Raw genomic sequence first — 17,924 nt, 5'->3', positions numbered from 1 at the left:
CTAGGCCCACATGTGACCAAAACTCCAGGTACTCCAGTGGTTTTTAGCCTCATATTACGCTGTAACACTTGAGAATAAAGTCTTGAGTGTGTGTGTGTGTGTGTGTGTGTGTGTGTGTGTGTGTGTGTGAGCCACCAGATTTGTTTTTGGGCAAAAGATGTTTGTCAAGAAATTTGTATCATTAACATCCAATAAACAGCACACTGTGAAGATAATAGTTTATAATTTAGAACCATCATCACAGTGTGTTGTTTATTAGCTGTTAATGATTTCACAATATGGAAATAGACTTTCGCCATTCAGAAAGATCATTACCCTAATGAGCCTTTTATTTAAGCTTATCAGAGTCTTATCATCCCTGTATGACATTTAGGCTTCATTATCCACTAGTAGAGCACAATAGTTATAGTGTCTCATTACATGGTGCTCTGGAATCCTCGATACTGATTGGTCAATTGGCGCATTCATCAATTTGTATTATATTCTAATTAATTATATTATCATCTACTGAATAATTTATCACACAAAGGAATTGCCATATTTAGGGATCCTTGTGATTAGAATGATTGAAAACCCCTGATATAGACAGGGCCATAGTTCATAAGCAATAAATTAAAAATTGATTTGGATTGTTTTATGCTCTCCAATAATTGGCCATACAAACACAAACAGGTTTACATGTAATGTAAGGAATACCAGGTAGACACACACACACACACACACACACACACACACACACACACACACACACACACACACACACACACACACACAGACACACACGTGTACACACACACACACACACAGTATGATCGTCATATTGATCGTCACATATATATAAACATTATCTGAAATAAAAATAAATACATATACATTTAAATTTAATACATTTTATTACAGCAACATTTCTAATTACTGCTCAAATAATTGCTGCTGTAATAACAAAACAATAAAAAAAAATAAGATTTTAAAAATAAAGTCTATTTCAAAATACACAAAATCTTAAGACCAGGGGATACATTGCAAGTTTTACACATTTCGCACTTGGTGATCATAACCGGGTTGTAAGTGCTGCTTCAAAATGCCAAAAGAAGAAACAGGAGCAAGAGACAAAAAATAGAGAGCAGGCAATTTATTGAAAACTGCATTTAAACTCAAACAGGCCGTTCATCAGCTGATCAAAAGTTTAAGACCATAGCCCAAAAATAAACACACAACAGTACTAAAAGTGTCAAAAAAGGACAGTGAGTAGCCCCGCCATTCTTGTTGATCACTTCAAAAACTTGTTTCGGCATGCTTGATGCGACTGTTTCCAGGAGGCTGGTGGGAACGCTGCTCCATGTGGTGAAGATGGCTTCACGAAGGGCATCCACGGTCTAGAACTGACGTCCATTTTTGTAAACTTCCCTTGCCATCCAGCCTCAAATGTTCTCAATGGGATTTAGACATGGGGAACACACAGGATGGTCCAAAAGAGCAACGTTATTCTCCTGGAAGATGTCCTTCGTCAGGCGGGCTTTGTGAATTGCAGCGTTGTTCTGTTGAAAGACTCAGTCATTACCACACAGACGGGGGCCCTCGGTCAAGAGGGATGCTCGCTGCAACAGATCCACATAGCCAGTCACCGTTTGACGCCCCTGCACAACCTGACGCTCCATTTTCCCATTGAAGGAAAAGCACCCCAGATCATGATGGAGCCTCCTCCACTGTGCCGCGTAGAAAACATCTCAGGTGGGATCTCCTTGTCATGCCAGTAACGTTGGAAGCCATCAGGACCGTCCAGGTTAAATTTTTCTTGTCAGAGAATAAAACTTTCTTCCACTTTTCAATGTCCCATGTTTGGTGCTCCCTTGCAAATTCTAAACGGGCAAGTTTGTGTCGTGGGAGGAGACGTGGCCTTCGAAGACGTTTTTTGTTCTTGAAGCCCTTCTCTAGCAGATGACGTCTTTATGGTTATTGGGATATAATTTGGGTTGAGGATCGACCTGTGTCTTCACGGACGACCCTTCGGATCCTGCGGCTCAGTGCAGGTGAAATCTTTTTGGGTCTACCACTTGACTTTTTTGTCCCATAACTCTCAGGATTTTTTAAGAAATGTAAAATGACTGTCTTACTGCGTCCAACCTCAGCAGCGATGGCGCGTTGCGAAAGGCCTTGCTTGTGCAGCTCAACAATCCTGCCACGTTCAAAGAGAGGAAACCTTTTTGCCTTTGCCATCAGGAGAACTTGACAGTATGGAAAAATGACATGGAAGCCATATTTTTGTGCAGATTTGACCTTTTTATGGCTATGGTCTTAAACTTTTAATCAGCTGATGAACGGCCTGTTTGAGTTTAAATGCAGTTTTCAATAAATTGCCTACTCTCTATTTTTTTTTCTCTTGCTCCTGTTTTTTCTTTTGGCATTTTGAAGCAGCTCTTACGACCCGGTTATGATCCACAAGTGCGAAATGTGTAAAACTTGCAATGCATCCCCTGGTCTTAAGATTTTGTTCAGGAGTGTATAAAAAGTAAAGTACATCAATAAATATAAAATAGTAATATATCAATTATACTAAAAATAGTGGTGTAGATGCCCAAATTGTGTATTTGATAGAGAACCAAAAATGTATCAATCAATCGATCGATCGAATCATTCAGAAACCTGCAGTGTGGAGGTGAGACCCATGCACTCCTGTTCTAGAATAACCTCCCCTGCCTGGATATCTTGACATTTCTATTGGCGAGAGAGAGAGGGCAGCTGCAGAAGTTGCACTAGGGGCTGCAGATCATGTTTATTATTTCCTGTGAAGTGATTTCTTCTCCCAGCCGCTTCTGGAGAGTAAACCGCACATCACTTACTGTCAGCGCTCCAGCTCCCTCCGCTGCTCCTCCATCACCCCTCTCCCTCTGTTTATTTATTCAGCCTTCTTTTCCCGCTCCATCCGTGATGTTTGGAACAATCCCGCAGAGAGTTTCCCCTCCGTCGCTTTTAATTGAGGCCGTAGGTAAGGGCACGCGCGCAAACAGGAGGTGACGCGCAATCTTCCCAGTGAAATGGGCCTGTGTCCGTGTGTGATAAGAGTTTGTGCTCCTATAATCTCTAGTTTACTGCTTCATCTTTCTGTCTCTCTGTCTTTTTCTATGTCTATGTTCCTCTCCATCTATCCATCCATCCATCCATCCATCCATCCATCCATCCATCAATCAATCAATCTCTGGCCATTTGTCTATTAAGTTAAACTGTGTTATACTGTGTACACTGCACTGCAGCCAATAACAGGCAGGTCGGACTTTAATTGGGTTAAAACCAATTAACACTTCCAATTCAAATGTGGGCCGGGGCATTCAAACCGCGCTTTGACAATCAAACACTGGTGCTTGTGTTTTGAATCAGTATCACTAACATTTCAATATTTTAGTGAATGTAATGGAGTTATGCTCATGTTTTTAAATTGTAATTTTGGGCTGTTTCTGAAATGGGTCGTACCATTAATGTTACCAGTTGAAGTAAATAAAGAACATACAAGGATGCAGTTATTCTTGAATGGACGGAGCACGAACAATGTAAGTTCAGTTCAGTTGAATGGTAAAGTTTACCTGGTTTAACAATTCAGTTAAACTAAATATGCAAAGCCGAAATAACCTCAACCCTAGCAACAACAGTGAAATAAAATGCATGTAAAAGTGTAGTTGGTTACAACAGTGGACTCCTGGCATATCTTCGGTACAAAAGATTTTTTTCTTTTTAACCTAACCCCACTGTTTTTATTGGCACTTTATACATACTTTTTTAATCCCTCATTTCTTTGATCATAACTCTCACTTACCCTTCTTTGCTTTTGCCCTTTTTAAAAACATTAAAATGATCTTACGTGGACTTACTTTTCAAAATTAAATAAAACAATCGCTCTTAGCATTAGGGATAGCTATTAGCTTTGCTTAGCATAGCGTCAAACGTAACAATTTATGATTAATGTCATATTTTGCTCTAAAATCACTATACGTCAGTTTGAAATAACTTGATTCTATGGTCCTATTTTGCTTCTTACCAGAGTGAGACAGAAAATATATTATTCTATACTGTGATACAGGCTATGTTGATCAGCATTACATTATAGATATACAGCATTCTTATGAAAATACCCGAGATGGCTTAAAGAACAGATAAACACAGCTATATCATCGCAATCGTGTGTTTATTGTCTTTTTTAGTTTATTGACTGATGAAAAATGCTTTAGCAATAGCTGGTGTCCATATAAGGTCATACGTTTAATACTTCTATGACTGCATTTGTGGGCTTCCTGTCCGAGCTTCTGTACTGAATTTATTTCTTCATATTTGCTATTCTCCACACTGCAAAATCCTTGTGTTTATTTAACTATGTGTAGACCTATGAATATTCTGGGACAAATAGCATACCGTATTGATTTGATACGGGACGCGTCATTTTGCCTGTAAATACAGGACGATTCCGTATTTCACGGGATGGCTGACAACCCTACTGAAAACACAAATGCGAGTGTGTTTTCGTCCTATTATGGACTGATCTGCATTTCTGCACATAGCAAGCTTTATTAGTATTGTGTTTATTGTTTTTGGTCTTTTAATATCACTTTCTTAGTACATTAAGCCACGTCAAGCGTTTTAGTGTCCCCATCAGGGGCAGAAGAAAAATGCTTTGAATGAGTTTCCATCCCCCATTATTTGCATGCACTTTTTCTCGCCTAAGTCAAAAACCACCAGTGTAAAAAAGTTTTTGCCAATGAAAGCCACCATGTCATGTTTTACTCCTAGAGGTCTCTTATTTAAAAAAAAAGAGGCATAGATGACGCCTGTGATTTAAACAATAGGACTAACTGTGTTTAACTTTACAGCATGGTGTTTTATGGTTTCTAAAAAACTAAACAAAAACAGAAATCGAGGGTAGCGCGGGTATGATGTCATTGATAGGTGACACATGGACACGGTCCGTGTCCTGTTTAAGATTGCTTATTTCTCTGGATTTAAACATTCTTGGAAACATTGGGGATAATGTAAATACACAAGTCAACAAAATATATAACATTTTAAACTTACGTATTGTTCCTTTAAGGTTTGTTTTTGTTTTGTTTTTTGCGAAATTTTCCGTTTCCATCGCTCATTTCTTATGCGATACTCCAAAAGGAGCATAAAAACGAGGATGGAAACATAGCTATACTCACAAGGTCAACAAATTCTCCCATTCCTTAAGTCATAATGTGCTTTTTAGTAAGGAATTTGGTCTGCTGAACTGCCACTTCCGTTTTATGCCTTCCCATTAGAATAATTACTAGTAGATATAAGCCCAGCACTTTCATTAAAAACAAGATTACTTCAGTTATTTCTCTTGACGTTTGTAGCAAACATTAATGGTTCAGTGGGTTTATCGAAAGGTTGGTAAAACTTTTTTCTTTTCAGAACCAGACTGGCTGGAACATTTTTTAAATACATCCTTATCTAGACTGACTGCAAGCATAACATGATTAACATGTGTTTCGGTGCAAGAATGCAGCATCGCTTTTAAATCCGATGCTCTAACTTCTCCGGACGAGTCTCTTCCCTTGTGACTTCCCCGGGCTGCGGCAAGGGCAGGCTAAACCATCGATCGCGCTCTGATGACATTTGGATTACATCCAGGTGGGGCCCTTTAGTGAATGTCACCAGAGGCTCTGCGTTTTGCAACTGCCTTATTTGAGAAATTGTCCCTGGAGTTTCATTTGTGTCAAATTAACAGTGAGTCCAAAGCCAATCCATAAAGATGAATGGCATTCTGCCGAAGCCTGGAGGATGGGTGAATTAAACAGCCTATATTGTTGTTTTGACACTTCAGCAGATTGGCATCCATAATAAGATGCGCGAAGATGCACCGTCAATTCGCGTTCCGACTGGGAGATATCAAAGCGGTTTGATGTTTTTCGACCGCGGCGAGAGGGAAAAAGTTTCCTTCCAGCCGAGAGCTCCCTCATCAGCAGGTGTTTTGCCACCCATGGGTGTGCAGACGTCTGAAGGATAGAGGTTTGCGGTGATGACTGTGAGGAAATCTGTGATTGAATCAGTTCCGGGCTTGTCATGGTTATCTAGATGTGTCGGGGGAAACGCAGCCTCTCTCCTTGCAGGTGTCGCTTGTCCTTCATGTCTGTCTGCCAGATAAAGGACGGCTGCCTGCCACATGACACAATTACACCTCACCTCATCTCCTGCTGGATGACAAAATATTAAGTGCTGCATTCAGGAAACTTTTTAATAAATGATAAAGTGCCGAAATGAGTTGATCTTCAACAGTTTTCCCTCTCATAGTCAGTTTCTCCTGTGACGTGCAGAAGAATGTTGTTCTGAATGTATGCAGATAACACACAGACACAGTCACGCTGAAATTACGGCTGCGGTAATACTCGCCCGGGGCTGTGCTCTTACCGTTCCAGCATATTGTTTGTCATTTAGTTCTTATTTCTGATGCATGGCAAACTTTGAGCAGGAGTTTAATCACATTTCTGGAATATTTTTTTTTTCCTTTTGCCTACCGCCTTTATTTCTCTCACTTCTAATCATCAGCCTTCCATAAAGCGCCCTCAGACATTGTAGTTTGTAGGGAGGGGTTGCTGCGTGTTTATTGGATTATTCCCATGGTCAATTTTCCTTTCTTCACACTGTACTGATTAAACTTTCACTTGGGAAATCAAGAGAAAGCAAAACTGTGACAGGAAAACAAAACATTGGATTAAAATTACAAAACTTTGTTCTTCCTTTCCCTTTCTTTCTTTCCTTTCCTCCATTTTCCCTTCCTCGTTTCTTTTCTTCTGTGTATTACTTTCTTCAACTTTGTTTGTTTCTTGCTTGCTCTGTTTATTTTCTTTTCCTCCATTCTCCATTACTTTTCTTTTTGTCTTTCTTCATTGTTGTTTCCTTCCTTCCTTCCTTCCTTCCTTCCTTCCTTCCTTCCTTCCTTCCTTCCTTCCTTCCTTCCTTCCTTCCTTCCTTCCTTCCTTCCTTCCTTCCTTCCTTCCTTCCTTCCTTCCTTCCTTCCTTCCTTCCTTCCTTCCTTCCTTCCTTCCTTCCTTCCTTTTTATTCTTTCTATTTCTGTCCTTTCCACTGTTCTTTTTTCCATTCATTCTCTCTCTCCTTCTCTATTTACTTTCCCTCTTTCCACTTTCCTTTTCTTCAACCCTCCCTTCTTTTCATCTTTCTCTGTTTCCTTCCAATCTTTCTTTTGTATTCGTACATTCCATTCATTCTTTGTTTCTTCCTTCTTTTTGATTTTTATTTTTTCAGTGATTCACATTTTCTTACATTTTTTCCTTCCTTCTTGCTGTTTCCTTTCTTCCTTTCCTTCAAACTTCCCTTTCCTCCTTACTTTTCCTTTTCCTCCACTTTAATTTTCTTTCTCTCTTTTCTTCCATTAGTTTTATGCTTCGATTTCTTTCTTCAGTTTTGTTTTGTTTTCTTCCATTATTCCCAGTTTCCTTCCATCCTTCCTTCCTTCTTTTTTTGCATTCTTGTGAAGGAAGGAAAATGGAAGTAAGATAGGAAGTAAGAAAGGAAGGAAGGAAAAAGGAAGAATGGAAGAAAAAAACTAAGCAAAAATAGGGAAGAAAAGAAAGAGTGAAGGAAAGAGGAAGAATAAAAGGAAGGATGGAGTGAAGGAAATTTGAAAGAAAAGAGAAAGCAGAAAGAAAGCAGCTTCCTTCCTTCTGAGCTGAAACTTCTTATATTTCGGATACTTCCTCAAGTTCAAAGGTTGCTGTCCTGCTCATATTTAAAGACTGCAGGTTGTCTCCCTGTCATTTCACTTGACGTCTCCCTGATATTCCCTCCTTCCACTCCACTGCACACACAGATTTCACACCTGCCACCCCTGTAAGGTGGACACAGAGTGCTAACACATCTCACTGCCTCCCTTTGAGGCTAGCCATGTATGGAGAGGCTGGCTAAAGGTTGATTGACATGCGACAAACCATAGCTTTGGCTATCTGTCATTTTGATAGCTTGTTACAAAATGTAAAGTAACCTTGTGGCTTTACATTCAGCATGTTTAATATTACCAATATTGACAACATTAGCAGTGGTGCCCATGCCGTTTTTACTTTAATGTGAAACTCCATTACCTCTAGGCTATTTTTAAATTATCTTGTCTTGTAATATAGCAACCCATTCACATTTTTCCCCTTTTTTATTTTTTAGAAAGGGCATTCTCTTTAAATTATGCTTTGCTAGCTACTGATAATTAACAGAATACAGCTTTCATTGAAATAATATTACAGGTTGTTGTGCTTTTTATGATTTCATCTCCATCTGTAGATCTAGCTATCAGTATCCTTTTCAAAAGAAATTTTAGCACAAATGGCACCCACAACACTTATTTATTTTTCTATATTTTTACTCACCACTTTTTATTGACTCTGTTAGAATACAGAGAACCATCTGCAGGTTTGATTTTACTTCTACCTGGAGCAATACATTCTCATTTTTCGTGGCTGTCTGTTTTCTGAAGACCGACCATCACATGGCTGCACTTTCAGGAGTAGAGTGGTTTCCACTGTTTAAATGTGCCACCACATCAAAAAGCACAAATATTTTTGTCACACTGTACCATATATTGATCTTGTGTATTTTGCGGTTATTTGAAGGGCATGCTGCTGTTATTTGTTTTGTTCATTGCATTCTTGTCCTTTCATGGTCCATACAGTTTGAGATATTGATGTCTGTTTCTTGGAACTTTAAAGGAATTTATATTTGATTCAGTGTTCGCTGTTTACTGAGTATGGAGTCTCACACTAATTTTCTTCCCTCCAGCCTGTTGTTGGACCTGGAAAAAATTGCAGTGTTGAGTGGAGTTCTGTTCTCCTTTGTAACAGCAGCACTTAAATCCAGGTGGTCTCACAGCACAGGAGCACAAATTACACAGCAGCAAGCTTTCAAAAACAAAACTGCAGGAGACTTGTGTGCTGTTTAGTCAAAAGTGTTGGTTATCCTATTTAGGAATGCTTATGTTTCAGTAGACAATTTACATGTTTTTGTGAAAGAAAAGAAGAGGAATTTACAGAATGAGAAGTCAATGATTTTCACCATTTTAACTTGATTCCTCAAAGTAGAATTCAGTAGCTGAGATCCAGCAAAACATAACTGCATAACTGCAATTCAAGTGCAGTAGTTAATTTTTTCAAATATAGTTTTGGAAAAACAATAGTTTACCCAAAAATGAAAATTATCCCATGATTTACTCACCCTCCAGTCATCCTAGGCTTTCTTCTTTTAGAGGCATACAATCAGAGTTGTATTCAAAATATCCTGTCTTTTCCTAGCTTTATAATGGTAGTGAATGGCGGTCCTGATTTTGAAGTCTGAAAAATAGCATCCATCCATCATAAAAGTAATCCATACTGCTCCAGGGGGTAAATAAAGGGGTGCTGAAGTGAAGCGTTTTATTTGTGTAAGAAAAATATCCATATTTAAAACTAAATTAACTATCTTCCGACAGACCCGGACAAGAAAATGTGATTCATCAGACCAGGCCACCTTCTTCCATTGCTCCATGGTCCAGTTTCTGATGCTTACGTGTCTACTGTTAGTATTTTTGGCAGTGTCAGCAGGTCAGCATGACACTGACTGGTCTGCAGCTATGAAGCCCCATACGTAACAAACTGCAATGCACTGTGTATTCTGTGAACCAACACTGATTTCTTAAGCAATTTGAGCTACAATAGCTTGTCAGCCTTTGCTCCCCACGTGCATCAATGAGCCTGACCCTGTCCCCAGTTCACCACTGTTCCTTCCTTGGACCACTTTATACTGACCAATGCAGACTAGGAACACCGTACACCGGGCCATCACAATTTGGCCCTTGTCAAACCCTAATATATCCCACCTACTAACAGGTGCTGATAAAGTGTTATTCACTTCACTGCATTTCACTGCAGTGCGTGCGTGCGTGCGTGCGTGCGTGCGTGCGTGTGTGTGTATATAAAAAAATTCCCAGCCCTGGAAAACCATGTACAAGGTTGTCCTGGAAGAAAACTTGATTCCTTCTGCTCTGGCAATGTTCCCTATCCAACTCTGAGGACTGTTTGTCCAGCAGGACAATGCTTCATGGCACGCAGCCAGGTCAATCAAGGTGTGGATGGAGGATCACCAGATCAAGACCTTGTCATGACCAGCCCAATCTCCAGACCTGAACCCCATTGAAAACCTCTGGAATGTGATCAAGTGGAAGATGGATGGTTACAAGCCATCAAACTAATCCGAGCTGCGTGAATTTTTGCACCAGGAGTGGCATAAAGTCACCCAACATCAATGTGAAAGACTGGTGGAAAGCATACCAAGTCGCATGAAAGCTGTGATTCAAAATCAGGGTTATTCCACCAAATATTGATTTCTGAACTCTTCCTAAGTTAAAAAATGTTAATTTTACCCAAACACATATACTTATAAATAGTAAAACCAGAGAAACTGATAATTTTGCAGTGGTTTCTTAATTTTTCCAGAGCTACACACACACACACAAACAACAATTTAGTTTAGATAAAAGGTACAAAATTAGCATTGTATGAAAATATAATTGACAAAAACTCTGTGTTCAGAATCAGTTTCATGCTTCCACAGCCCCTGTCCTCCAGTGCATCTCCTCATTTTGGCTAAAATATGGCTCATATGCACAGTCCCTCCTTGAACCTTTTCACAGGATGGCCACGGCAAACACCAAAGTATAGACGCACTCCAATGGCCTCTGCCTCAGCAAAAGCCTCCATTCCACCTCCTAATGGCAGGGAGAAATTGCTTTCAGTGGCACTGAGATGCTATCTTTTGGTTGTGCGGCAGTCGACTGCGTGCGCGGGGAGCAGGTGAGGGGAGGCAAGATGGCCACTCTCTCCTTCTCTCATCTCCTACTCTTTCTTGGAAATTAATGACTCTTGTGCTATCACACTACGGTAAACGTGAAGTGTACTGGACAGTGTGTGGATGCCCCATATTGAATTTTTCCTGCTCTCATGGAAACTCCATTCTGAGTACTTACTCGAGTGGTTAAAGGTTATGTTGTGCTGTTCTTGTCTCATGTTGTGGCACCTTTCAGTGTAATTCTCCAATATTTTAGTTTAGGTTTAAGTACGTATTATGTCCATTATTATATTATTTCAAATAATTTTTTTATGACCACATGCATATGCACATACAAAAAGCCATTAGAGTGCTGTTGTTGTGTAAACCTGAAGAAACATTTTTTAGAGTGTAAAAACAGTTTACAGTACAGTTTTTTTTTTAACTGTAAATCTTTCAAATAAATTCCACTTGGTTTAATTTTTGTTATATAATAGATATATCTCTCTGAGCGGATGATCCTGCGTTTGCTGACAGCATCGCCATTTATTTTAGCAAATCAGAGAGGCTGCTTTAGACAATTCATCAACCTCCTGGATAGAAAAGGGCGGGGACAGCAAGCAGAGGGAGCTGTGGCTGCTTGATCTTCCGTGAAGCTGCCAGCCACTACTGCATCTCCATTCTCCTGCCTCCATATTTCTTCATTTAATAGGATTGTGGCCTGTCAGGATCCAATTTGTAGCCCAGGCAACATCTCCCCCAGAGTCTTGAGTCCTGAGGTAGTCAGTTTTCTACATTTTCAGAGGCCACTGTGTAAATAAATAAATAAATAAATATATATATATATATATATATATATATATATATATATATATATATATATATATATATATATATATATATATATATATATATATATATATATATATATATATATATATATATATATATATATAATTATAAATTGTGTGTGTGTGTATATGTAGTTGTTTGTGGACACAGCACAGTGGCCTTGCCACATCCTGCCAACTCTGTCCATTTACTGAGGCATGTAAAGCTGGTGATGGGACTCTGTCATCATGGGATGTCCCTCTGCTGAGCAGTGATAAGAGGAGCTGGTATTGAAGCTGACAGAATGGAATGGTGGTAGACAGGCAATGCTGGTATTTATGCATGGCCTACTGTTTTTTCTCTGACTCAGTCACATACAGTAGATCATCACTGACCTGCTACATAGTGTCATTTGTTGTGGCATGACTGATGCACCTCACTAGATAGGAGAGCGTGGCTTTGGTTCTTTGAATGCAATTTTATGAGAATGTTACATTTTAAAATGTTCTATAGGGATGCGTACATATTAAAATTCTGAACTTATAATTATGTTCATTATGGTTGGTATTTAAATTATTCTTGATGTAAGCGGTACAAGTGAATAACAACATTATAATGTGCGGTATTGTTTGGGGTCAGATTTGGTTTTGGAAAGAAATTAATTTATTTTTAAATGATTTACCAAGGACAGTGAATTGATCAAAAGTGACAGTAAATACATTTATAATGTTACAAAATTACTATTTAATTATTTTATCGTTGTTCTTTTGAACTTTCTATTCATCAAAGAATGCTGAAAAATATATCACAGTTTCCATAAAAACAGTTAATAATGCACTGATAATAATAAGAAATGTTTCTTGAGCCGCAAATCATATTAGAATGATTTCTGAAGGATCATGAGACACTGAAGACTGGCGTGATGCTGAAACTTCAGGTTGCCCATCACAGGAATAAATAAAACAGAAAACAGTTACTTCAAATTGCAATATTATTTCTATTTTTACTATATTGTTCACGTAATGAGGCAGGAAGTTTAAGAGATGGCAGATTGGAAACTGATCTTTTTGCAAGAGGTTTTATTGCACAATCAAACAAAAAACAATAACAAAGGAACACTGAAAACACAGGAAACATCTACACAAAACAGCTAACTTCAAACGACAAGGAACAAGGGAAGCACAAGGGCTATATATATGCACAGGGGGTAACAAGCTTAACAAGTTAATGACATGACATAAGATGAAGGGGGAAAACTACAAGCTGACTACAAAAAGGCAGAGAACAGGAAATTCAAAACAAAAGTCCATAGACAAACACAGAGAACATATGACAGTTCATGTATTGTAATATTTTGAATACATGAAAAAGTCTCATTTTGTGTTGTGTGAAATATGCTTTGGAAGTGACTTCTCTGATACTCATTCAAAGTGCTTTTCCCCCTTTGAAACAATTCATTTTTTATTTCATGTTTAAAGTAATTTAACTACAAAGCAACTCTTTAAACTTTTGCATGAAATCATTATGACTTTAATCATACTATGTTCAAAACACTAATAGTACATGAATATTCAAAATGCACTTAATTTTTCTGGTGGTTTGAGGAACGGTTTTCTGCTGAGGTGATCTGTAATCCTAAAAGCCTCTGATATTATAGTCCAGTAATGTAAGTACATTAACATTATCACTCCTATATAACACAAGCTGCCATCTATAATCCGCTGAACCGATGAAGAGATTTACAGCCCTGAGAATTCTTCAGAGCTTTAGAGCCTTGTGAATAAACCCCTTTTTTTAGTATGCATATGAGAACGCTCATTCCAAATCCCATATTGAAATTCAGGTGTGTTCAAGTCAAGTTTTTGAAAAGTTGTCAAGGGATCTGAGACGATGCTCAAAAATTTACTTTTGTTTTCAGACTGATTTGTGCTCACCCAGTGACATACTCTTTTATTTCTGCTTCAGTATAGCAGCTAGTTATCCATCCAGCAGCCAGAAAAAAATGCAGTTAATGATTCGCCCACTCTTGAATATAGCATAAATGTTTCACAGCCATTAAAAGCACAAGTTTTAAAGGTTATAATGTATAATTTCCCCACATTTTTCACAGAATTATCTTCAGGATTGTACAAAATTATTTTCCTCTCTTTAAACTCGTCACAAAAGTTAACTCTTAAATGTGCTCGCATTAAGCGTTGTAATTGACTAGCTTTTCATTTCCCACTCTAACTTGTACTAGTTCTGCATTCCAGGCAGGTTTTTGAGCCCCTTTTTGAGGAAGTCACGACAAACTCCCTGGAAATTCCCAAACTAATTTCGCTATGCTGAGAAATTTTACATTACATGATTTTTTTTAAATTGTTTGCCTGGTTAAGTTCAAGTTTACCTAGTGTTAGTTATACCCAAATTTTCATGTGGCGATATACAGCTCTGGAAAAAATTAAGAGATCACTGCAATTTTTTCTTAAATCAGCATCTCTACAAGTTTGGAAGCCATTCCATTTCAATGTCTGAATTCCAACACATTCTAATGAATGAGGTGCTGATTAGGTGATCACCTGAACCAAATCTTATTTAATAAGAAAAAGTATAAAAAAAAACACTTCTGTGGACATCACTATCCTCTTGCAGTAGGACCAGCTGGGTGGCAAAAACAGTGCTAGTAGTACCTCAAAAGTCATTGTAATAAAAAAAACAAATATTGACCATGCCAAAAAAGATGAAAAGGAAAGTTTTGAGTGAGGAAAAGAAGGGTTCAATTCTGGCTTTACTGGCAGAGGGATACAGTGAACGTCGGGTTGCTTCCATCCTTAAAGGTCCCATTCTTCACGTGTTTTCGAAGCTTTGATTATGTTTACAGTGTGCAATATAACATGAGTTCATGTTTCGCGTGTAAAAAAACAGTATTTTTCACACAATTTATTTATCTGTACAGCGCTGTTTCCTCTGTCCTAAAAACGGCCTGATGATTTCCTTGTTCTATGAAGTCCCTCCTTCAGAAATACGTAACTAGTTCTGATTGGGCCAGTGCTTCCCGAGTTGGGATTGGACAGCAGTTTAGCGCACTTTGCCCGGAAAGGTCCCGCCTCTTACCATAACGGGTAGATGCAAACGCTGAATGCGCGCTCTTCTCAACGTGGGAGAGCAACAAGACCACGCCCCCTTTTTTGCGTGTTCTTGTGGGAGGGTTAGTCAACAAACGGTTCTAGTGACGTCATTACATCCCTGCACTTCCTGCTGTAGTCCAAACCGGCTGTTCGCTGTAGGCTTTGAAAGGGAACTTCTGTTAAATAAAATATCTCGCTTGGCATTGAACTTTGAGCTTTATAATTTTACAGGTATTATTTATGCTCTAACAGCAACATTACACACTAACTAAAGTTTGAAAGATGGAATCGCGAAGAACGGGACCTTTAAGATATTTGAAAGACAGTGGTTCATAAGAACAAGGTCAAGCAGCAGACATTGGGAACAACACAGCTACAGACCGGCAGAGGGCAAAAAAGGCTCTCCACTGAGCGGAATGACCTCAAATGTCACTCAACAGCCATATGATGACATCAAGTGACATACAAAAAGAATGGCAAAAGGCATCTGGGGTGAAGCGCAAGAACGGTTTGAAATAGGTTCCAGGGCAGGGCTAAAGTCGTGCAAAGCTAGGAAAAAGCCCTTCATCAATGAGAAGCAAAGAAGAGCCAGGCTGAGGTTTGCAAGAGATCATAAGGATTTGGATTGTAGAGGACTTGAGTAAGGTCATCTTCTCTGATGGGTCCAATTTTCAGCTTTGTCCAACACCCGGTCGTCTAATGGTTAGACGGAGGCCTTGAGAGGCCTACAAGCCACAGTGTCTCGCACCCACTGTGAAATTTTGTGGCGGATCAGTGATGATCTGATGACGATCAGATTTGTTTTTGTGAAGGACGCATGAATCAAACCATGTACAAGGTTGTCCTGGAAGAAAACTTGATTCCTTCTGCTCTGGCAATGTTCCCTATCCAACTCTGAGGACTTTTTGTCCAGCAGGACAATGCTCCATGCCACACAGCCAGGTCAATCAAGGTGTGGATGGAGGATCACCAGATCAAGACCCTGTCATGACCAGCCCAATCTCCAGACCTGAACCCCATTGCAAACCTCTGGAATGTGATCAAGAGGAAGATGGATGGTTACAAGCCATCAAACTAATCCGAGCTGCGTGAATTTTTGCACCAGGTGTGGCATAAAGTCACCCAACATCAATGTAAAAGACTGTTGGAAAGCATACCAAGACGCATGAAAGCTGTGATTTCTGAACTCTTTCTAAGTTAGAATTACTATTGGGTGGTTTAAAAATTAATATTAACTTATTTTATTTCCATTTTTCGAGATCTGACAACACTGCGTCTATTTTGTTATTTTGACCAGTTGTGCTTTCGGCAAATAAATTCTCTAAATTACAATATTTTTAATTTGGATTTTGGGAAAAATGTTTTCAGTAGTTTATAGAATAAAACAAAAATGTTAATTTTACTCAAATACATACCTATAAATAGTAAAACCAGAGAAACTGACAGTTTTGCAGTGGTCTCTTAATTTTTTCCAAAACTTTACTTTCACAACATACATTGTTTCAAACATATAATATTGTATTACATAATCGTGTGTGCATTATTTATCATTATTATATTATTATTAATTTGATTCCACCAGAGGGCCATTTTTTATTGTCCTAAAGTCTATTTCTCACTGTGTACGACTTTTATGAACACTGCACCCTTAGGGGCTCCCATTGTTGTTTTCGTTGGCTATGTGACATCAGAGTGCGTAACTGGGAGTACATCGATCTAGGACGAGTTCACCGGTGGGAAGTCACGGATTTAACTGTTGTACCAGTGCACTTTCACAGGTTGAAGGTTGGAAAAACACGGGTTACGAGTTGTCTGGAACGTGACATATATATCCAAACACGATGTTAATTCCCAGTGCCCCACAAAGCTCTGTTTCAACAATCGCAGTTGTATTTTTAGCAAGTAGGCTAAGTTAATATAACAGTAAACAAAATCACAACCTAGAAATGTTGGTGTGCTGTTCTCCTTGCAGTCTTTTTAACTAGCAAGCATTAACCAGCCTGGACTAGCCTGCAAAACCAGTTTTTTTTCTTCAGCAGGGACGCTATGTGTGCTGTGACAATGATGCGATTTTGATGCTACTAAAGTCTTTTCACAGCACATTACCTTAAACATTATTTACCACGGAACTGTTCTTTCAGGAGACATGAAAGCGACAAGGCAAAACACAGCAGTTTAACATGACTACTTTTAAAATAAACCATTACAATAACTTTGAATAACCACCGGGGTAATTTCCCTTTCAAATTGACAGCATGCATATTTCTGTCTCTTAGCATTGTGCCGTTGTGTGTTTAGGATGCCGTCATTGCGTGGTTGAAGAGCGAGAGAGCTTGTGCAGTGTGATATGTGATGTGTGTAGTAATTTTGACAGGCAGCGGCATTGTGCTGCCTTTACCTCCAGCATCCCACTCCTTCACTGACACTTTCCATCTGCCGTCTGCTTGGCTATGTTTCAGCAGCGCTAGCAGCGTGCGCTAACGTGTTTATCAGCATTAAAGTGTCTGGGCATACGCTGTCATAAGTAATGAGCTTTCAAGAGAGGGGAAAGACTCATTTTTATTTGGGCCCTGCTGATAGAATCCTTGTCTGTATCAGAGGAGAGGTGAGAGAGCCGATGTCAGAACGAAAACAAGGCATACCACTTACAGAATGTGACTATGCATAATGCATTGGTTTTTTAGTTTTTTTTTTTTTTGGGGGGGGGGGTGGATTACATATCATTCCACTTAAAAGCATCCTCTGTCATTTTTTGTTTGTGTTCCATTGGTCGACAGTCAACCTGGACATACTGACACCTAGTGGTGTGGATCTGGCATAATACAAAAGCAATGCTTTACATTTAGTTCTGCATAGAAATGTGCAATTACCAATCAGCCATAATTCATTTATGTACGCAAAAGTGTCCAGTAATAGGACTAGTTACTGAGATAGAGTTTTCATGAGATGACCCGTTCTTATTATTAATCCACTGACATGACTGGAGTCTCATGTTATCCTAATAATCCTCATGTTAAAACATAGTTTATAAAAGTAGGCTACTATCAATTTCTTTGAGGGTAATTTTTAAATGAGAGCATAATAAAGAGCGAACCATTAAGGAGTTTTTGTTTTATCACGCAAATGCCATAATTAATATAGAACAGTGACAAGAATTGCTGGATGTGTGTTTATAC

The 17,924-nt window shown here is 38.9% G+C and overlaps 1 protein-coding gene across 2 annotated transcripts in view; it reads left to right on the top strand.

Moving 5' to 3' along the window:
- sez6b (seizure related 6 homolog b) overlaps positions 1-17,924 on the top strand; it is a 244,640-nt gene that overhangs the window by 85,411 nt on the left and 141,305 nt on the right. The window contains exon 2 of one of the 2 annotated variants that reach the window (XM_067450669.1): positions 9,477-9,588. The exons of the other annotated variant lie outside the window; for it this stretch is intronic. Coding sequence (XP_067306770.1) covers positions 9,477-9,588 — 112 coding nt within the window. The remainder of the gene's footprint in view (positions 1-9,476; positions 9,589-17,924) is intronic. 2 annotated transcript variants of the gene reach the window in all.

This window comes from Pseudorasbora parva, chromosome 8, assembly GCF_024679245.1.
Source record: "Pseudorasbora parva isolate DD20220531a chromosome 8, ASM2467924v1, whole genome shotgun sequence".
Lineage (NCBI taxonomy): Eukaryota > Metazoa > Chordata > Actinopteri > Cypriniformes > Gobionidae > Pseudorasbora > Pseudorasbora parva.
The sequence above is the reverse complement of the archived record's forward strand: the minus strand, read 5'-3'. Positions and strand labels throughout refer to the sequence as shown.